Consider the following 7,549-nt stretch of genomic DNA (forward strand, 5'->3'; position numbering starts at 1 on the left):
AGAGGAGCCAAATTCCTCTGTTCTGCTCGAATGTGCATGGACTACACATTACTCTATCCCGGTCACAGACTCCCATTATTTTTTTTCTCCTGCTCTGAAATTCACGCTCCGCGAACAAAAGGTAAAATTAGCTAGCTCTGGGGTGCCTGCCCAAAATCGCAGAAAAAGGTCAGAGTGGTTGCTCAGGCTCGGAAGTGCTCTGCATAATGCGGACTTCTTTATCAAAAGTTAGTTAAGAGCTAATTAAGAAAGCACGAGCACTAGAATCAGCGATTGTCATGACCTTTCCCAATTATTTCAGCAGCCTCTCTGATCAGGCTGGTTTTATATTCATTCTTCAAATGCAAGTTTTTCAGCATATATAATTGCAAAGCAGGGGACGCACTCCTTAAAGCAAGAGGGTGAAGAAAAAAAAACTTTTCACATTTACATTACATTTATTCATTTTTTTTCCTAAGGAAACTTTCGAGTGATTTCAATCTGACTGAGAATTTGATGTTTAAAAAGTCTTGTGGTTAAAAATAACTCTCTGGTAGTCAAGGGATTTAAAGTCGCAACCTTCCAGCTACTAACACGGGAAAAAAAATCTTCATTCAAGTACCTGGCATGAGAGAAGCAGAGGGGAAAAGACGTTCCTGTATCGCTCTGCTCTCATCCAGCAGCTCCTCGCTCGTCATGGGCAGTTCCAGAGAGTCTCGGATGATCCTGGCCGCATCCAGCGCCTTTTTCCCCATCACCGTGGACTTGACCTCCCATGTGTACTTCTTCCCAAACCGATCACAGATCTCCTGGAAAGACACTGTGTACAACCTCTCTGTATCTGTACAGTAAAAGAAAAAGGTCTGTAGTCCTTGTTAACCATATTGTAGAGGCAAAGAGGAAAAATATCTAATTAAAAATCTGAGCTTTTTTGAGCAAGATTTAGTCACTGGATTAAAAGCATTTATAGAATTATGCCTTTAAAGCTTGTTTGGGAGTTTTATTTGAAACTGTTAACAGGGAGTAAACCACACACTTTTTCATGGTTTTTCATGGTTATGTACATTATCAAGTATGCACATCTAGCCTAATTGTGTGAGTAATGTGGTTATTCCAATTAATAGGCCAGAAACTTTTTTCCTCCAAAAATTCAAGGCACGGTTTAATTTAACTTTATCTATCAGCCCTAAACATTGTAGGTCTATATAATAAAAATATTAGTACCAATCTATAATTTTTCCCCTGCCTCAGAGTGATTACAAAATTCCCTGAGACACAGTGATGCCAATACATCACTGTGTCTCAGGGTAGTTGCTGTAGTTATCTGGAAATGTGCCCTTTAAAGCCTTGCTGACCATCAGTATTCCCAACGACCAATCACTGACCACCACTGTCCCGGACATTCAATTAATGACCACCACCCTTCAGGATAACCAATTAAGGACTACCACTGTCCCTGATATCCAATCACTGACCACCACTGTTCCCAATGACCAATCACTGACCACCACTGTTCCCAACAACCAATCACTACCACCACCATTATTTCTGTTTTATTATGTATCGCAATGCTTTTGTGCAGCAATTGCTGTATCACCACACTAATTCGAAAATAGATTTTTTAAATAATTGTTATTTTTTTTTAGTTTTGTGTGTAGAGGCGGTAAAATAGTGCTGTTCCTTTGTAATCCTACAGCATCAGCTTCCTGTGTGGTAGGAGTTACTTATTGGCCAAGTTTGTTTAGAATTGTAACAAAATCAGGGGAAGATTTAATATTGAATCAGGAATTTATAAAATCGCAAAATCAACAGGATTGTACAAATCGAATCAGAACCTGTAGTTATTGTGATAATATCTATATAATAATATATTATAGGGGCCAGGGGTAGCTCAGTGGTTAAGGCATTGGACTATGGTTCGGAAGATCCCAGGTTCAAACCCCACAACCACCAAGTTGCCACTGTTGGGCCCTTGAGCGAGGCCCTTAACCCTCAACTGCTCAGACGTGTAATGAGATAAAAATGTAAGTCGCTCTGGATTAAGAGCAGCTGCCAAATGCCTAAATGTGAATATCGTGTCGGGTCGTCCCTGGTAATTCCCATCCTCACTGATCAGCACTGTTCCAAACAACAAATCACTGACCAACACTGTTCTTAAAGACCAGTCCTCGATTACCAATCTTTTAAAGAAATCAATGATCACCACTTTTTTTCCCAATTTTTTTTCCTAATAACTGATCACTACAGTTTGTCTCACTTCTTTATTTTGTTTTCTTGTAAACTCTCTTCTTGGTGATATTTAATATTCAAGTATATCTATGTAATGCATGCAAGTGACTTTTACCAAAATTATTTTCTTATTTTCTATTTTCTATATATTTTCTATATATTATTTTTTATTTCGTAACTACTCACTTCCAGTGTGTCTTTTTTCGGACTTCATGATAACTGTGGTAGTTTTTTGTAAATATATACGGGCAATTATTATAGTCTGATAAAATCCTATTCTAATTCAAATTCTCTTGTCTATTCTAGTGTTCATACTGTATAACACCTTTTGAAGTGAACATGACCATTTTGACTTAAATAATATGCAAATGATTCTGCAATGCCATCAGGTTACTTTTACTGCCTTCCTGAGCGTGCATTAATCACTTTCCTCTGAAAAGATTTAGCTACCCCGCTGAGACGAAACATCCACACAAACACACACACCAGGTACTGCACCGAAGGTCCTCCTCGCGCCCCCTCAAAGCCATCGATCACTGGCTATATTACTTTTGTGTCTCACTAAAGCAGTTCTTGGAAAATAGCCCAGGTAAGGGCAAGACCCAGGTGACAGGACACCTGACCGCACTCCAGGCACACATCTTTATTCTGTGTGTCACCCCGAGCTCAAATGAAATACAATTATTATATACATCAGCCATAAGGGCACGTGTACAGTCTGAGGGCAAGGTGGCAGAAGCCATCCATCAGTGCAGGGGGCACGAGCCTGGCCTGTGGCACTGCGTATGTGTAGTGTTCATCTGGTCTAGCACGTGTACACACACACACACACACACACAGTCTCTCTTTATCTTAAAAAGTTTTTTAAGGTTGACAAAAGGAGCAGGACTGGAATCGACGCAAGACTCTCAAGGCTAATTCCTACAAAACAAGTAGTGCACTAGATAATAAACATGGGGAACAACTGATTCAGTCATGAATCGCAATTCTTTTGTGTGGTGATATGTAAATATATAATTTATTTTATAATATTATAAATATTTATATTTATAATAGAGATGAAAAAGTCAATTAGCCAGTGACCAGAACTGGCTGGTTTTTAGTGTGATTGGCCAGCCTCAGATATAAATGATTCTGCACCTAGCACAAAAACTTTCAAGTGACTCAACAAAAACGCATTTTTAAGCCGATGAATCATTTGATAAATTTGTTTATAAATAATAATGATGGCGACCGAGAGAGATACGCGCTGCACAGTAACAATGTAGCTTTTTTTATTTTATTTAATTTTAAGTTAAATGCTAAACGCTTGTATTTAAACGTATGTATGTTAGATTGTGTTTAAATGTGACTCTTGGTTTTTAAGTGAGAAAACTAACATTATAGGGAACACGCATTATTAAATTACTCATTAAACTTTGTTTTTAATATTTAAAATTGTGAGGGGGAAACATTTATATTGAATCAGTACATTCACAAAATCGTGATAACTGTAGAATCGATGTATCGTGATAATATCGTATCAGGAGGTGACTGCCCATTCCCATCACTACTGGATACGGCGGTAAAGCGATTACGTCATAAGTTACGCAGTGCGCGTGTCCAGGAAGTAGTGAGCGCGTTAGGATTCAGCCCAAACGTACAGCGTCAAAGGCTGAAATCTTTAACTGAACATCTGTCCAAGGGTTTGAGGAAGAAAATAACTTCATTGAATATAATATACAAAATAAAAAAAACTACAGTATTTACTGGCGACACTGGCATTCACAACATAATAACTAGTTGTTTATTCATTTGATGGTACGTGTCAATTCTTTTCCATTTAACAACAGAATCCGATAACCCCCGAGCAAATAAATATCTCACCCACCTAACAACAACCCGTCCATATCGAAAATCACATGCGAGACCGGTTTATAAGCTGTCATTGTAACGCGGTAAACTTCAAACCTTTGAGCTCTTAGAAAAGGAAAGCAAGGTCTATTTCGCGGAAAATATGGTGGCCAAATAAAACTTACAACGAATCACGACATGTGTAGTTTACACTATAATTTCCATTTAAATTAATGAATAGATTGTAATAATGTATAAAACACATATTATGAAATGATTGTTGTCGTGAACCCAAGTATTTAAGTGAAAATATTTATGTATATAGTTTATAGTACTATTAATAATAATAATATCACGAAAAACGGTCGAAACTCTGAGATACTTGTACGGGTCCAACATTTTTCCCGCAGTACATTATGGGAAATGGAGTTGTTCTGTGCTCAGGAGCAAACCTAATGTTTTTGTGTGTGTCTTTGATTATTGTGAAATCATTCTGTGGCAGCACGATAGCATACATAATCTAAATTTAGACTTAATTTTTTTTCACACACTTTCCCCTGATGTTTTAGCATTTGTTCTTAGTCATTTAGTAGTGACTGCTATTTTTCCTTTATGATAAAGGTGGAATATTGTTCAGCTCTGCATATGCCATACAGTAGGTGGGCTGCTGCACTCAGTCATCACAAACACTATTCTATTAGTTAATAAAAACAAAGTGTATGGTGCAAATGAGTGGGAGTCCGCCTTGTGTAATAATTATCGTTAATTATTTTCTATCATTAACACCCAACCTCTTTTCATCCATAATCAGCAGCTTACTCACAGAGGGCATTAAGTTTATTCCACTTGTAGCATCAATAGATTTTCCACTGAGAATAACAAGGAGCTTGTGTCGTGCTTTCGAGGTTCTGTTCTGACACTGAAACTCGGTCAGCAGATGCTCTGTGTGATGCTCGGCCACCTCAGCATCCCACAGGATGGATCATGGTCCAGGAAAACTTTTTTTCTTTTTCCTAAAGATCCACCAGTAAAACCTGACAGGCCTCCTTCTGTACTCTGTCAAGTTTTCGCTGGGTAATTGGGAGCACGGTGTAAACCGAGTGTGTCTCATTAATAGGACGAGGAAGGGGGGCTAGTTACGTCTGGGGAACGAGAGGAATCGTCCTACATGGAGCAGCTAATGAGGCTCTGGATTCCACATCTAATTGGGGAGGTTGTGATAGAGAGGCACAAACACAGCACTCGTACAGCTGTCAGCGGAAGATGGAGTTGTGGGGCAGATGGTATAGGGAGCAATGGAGTGGAGGGAAGATGGAGCTGTGGGGCAGAGCAGAGATGGATTGATGGGGCAGATGGAAGATGGAGTGATGGAGTGGAGGGAAGATGAAGTGAAGGGAAGGAAGAAAGAGTGATGAAATGGAGGCAAGATAGAGCAATGAGACAGGAGAAAATGGAGCACTGGTGCAATGGAAAGGTTGATGGTGCACAGGAAGGATAGAGTGATGGTGCATAGGAAAGATACACGAATAGTTAGTAAAAAAGATAAAGTGATGGGGCATAGGAAAGAGTAGTAGTCTAAAGCAAAAAAAAAAAAAAAGAAAATTCCCCCTAAGGATCAATAATGAATGCCTGCCTATCTATCTATTTATCTATCTGTCTATGAATCCATTTAACCTTTAATGTTTGCTTGCTTGTTTGTTTGTTTTTGTTTGTTTGTATTTATTATGCACCAACATACCAGCCCCCCAAAATCTCAGGATTTTCTTGGCTAGCATTCAGCTAGTAATGGCCTATATGTGTGTCAGTGTTTGTTTGTTTTGTTTGTTTTTCTCATGCTTCTATGTACTAGCAAATAAACCCCAGAAATTTCCCAATACGTGTTTATTTGTTTGTTTGTTTGTTTGTTTTATTTGTTTATTCATTCCTTTATTACCTTTCAGGTATGATTTGGAGAAATGGAATATGGCAAAAAAAATTAAACATGCTCGCTGTTATTCCCTCGATTCTGGAGCTATCAGAGTACTGTGAAAGCATCTGGCATCTGTCACGAGAAGTTATTTTGGTAATATTTTCATAACCGCTGTGCTGATGTTTGGGATTTGTTTATTATTAAAAAAGTAAACTTTGTGTGTATTAAATTATATTAGGTTCCAGTAAAATGAAGAATGTGTTTATACCGACTCCAATGTCTGTCAAGTTAAGAAACAGCAGCTCCAGGAACTTGGGCAAGATCATTCCGGCAGGATGTAAAATGTCAGGACAACACCAGCTGCAGCAGAACCAACATGATCTCTGGAGGAACAGACTGTGTGTTAAACATTCATGTTGGAGCGTCAGAGGTTCATTTGATCTTGCTTTTATGAGTACCTGAGCTTTATTTTTGCTTTTTTTTTTTTTTTTTTTAAATATCACTTAACCAGTGTATGACAGAAAACAACCCCAGTCCTGAAAGATCATGCATTATTCATTTTCCTTTTTTTTCTGATTAGGATAACAAAATGTGTTTTTTTTATATGTCAAACTGCATCAGTGGGCTTAGATACTGTACATCACAGAGCAGCTTAACAGGAAGTAACTGGGGCAGTGTTAGAGTTGCAGCACTAAGGTTTGATCCTGTACATGGTTGACTACGTGGCACTCGTTTACACTCACTCACTCACTCATTGTCTATACCGCTTAATCCTGTATACTCGGTCACAGTGGGCCTGGAGCCTATCCGAGGATAAGTAGGGTTCAAGGTATGGTACGCTCTGGACAGGGTGTCAATACCATCTCAGGGCACATACACACACTTATTCGCACACTGTAGGCAATTTGGAAACACTGATTAGCATAATCTGCATGTTTTTTGACTGTGGAAGGAAACCGGAGTTCCCAGAGGAAATCCACCAAGCACAGGGAGAACATGCAAACTCCATGCACACAGAGACAGGAATTGAACCGAGACAGGAATTGAACCCAGACCCTGGTGGTGCAAGGCAACAGTGCTAGCCAGTAAGCCACCCTACCGCCCACTCGACAACATTCCTCCCAAATTTCCCCCAATATAGTTTATATAGAAGTACATCTATCCATCATTCATCTTGAATTTATCATTCGTCTGTCTGTCTGTCTATCTCTATATGTTTGTCAGCATTAGTCCATTTCCAAATACGTGTTTGTCACTTTAGACGGCGACTTAAATACACCGAACAATGTAAAGTGCATTGTACTTGTAATAAACTGAGTAATCTAATTGGACAAAAGTCGTTCCGCATGTGCTGATATACAGCATAACATCATTTTGACGTGCTAATTCGCTTAGTCGCTAAGTTTCACAGATGCCGAGAGAAAAGACTGTGTTTTGACACATCGCTTCAAAGTATTTTGCAAGATGCAGAGTATTCTGTTGATAATGAATGAACATTCGAGGTTGTGCTGTTGATCAGAATATTAGCACAGGTGTAATAATTGTCGGCACTTGGACAGCACACTCACGCATCACAGCTGCAGTGTTTTCCGTCTAACA

The 7,549-nt window shown here is 38.9% G+C and overlaps 1 protein-coding gene across 1 annotated transcript in view; it reads right to left on the reverse strand.

The window, feature by feature from the left end:
- pudp (pseudouridine 5'-phosphatase) overlaps positions 1-4,192 on the reverse strand; it is a 42,804-nt gene extending 38,612 nt beyond the window's left edge. Inside the window, exons 1-2 of the mRNA XM_053476664.1 lie at positions 4,079-4,192; positions 602-820 (exon numbers count right to left, since the gene is read on the reverse strand). Of these exons, the coding sequence (XP_053332639.1) occupies positions 602-820; positions 4,079-4,136 (277 nt within the window). The 5' untranslated portion in view covers positions 4,137-4,192. The remainder of the gene's footprint in view (positions 1-601; positions 821-4,078) is intronic.
- Positions 4,193-7,549: the final 3,357 nt, after the last annotated feature.

This window comes from Clarias gariepinus, chromosome 18, assembly GCF_024256425.1.
Source record: "Clarias gariepinus isolate MV-2021 ecotype Netherlands chromosome 18, CGAR_prim_01v2, whole genome shotgun sequence".
NCBI classification, from domain to species: domain Eukaryota; kingdom Metazoa; phylum Chordata; class Actinopteri; order Siluriformes; family Clariidae; genus Clarias; species Clarias gariepinus.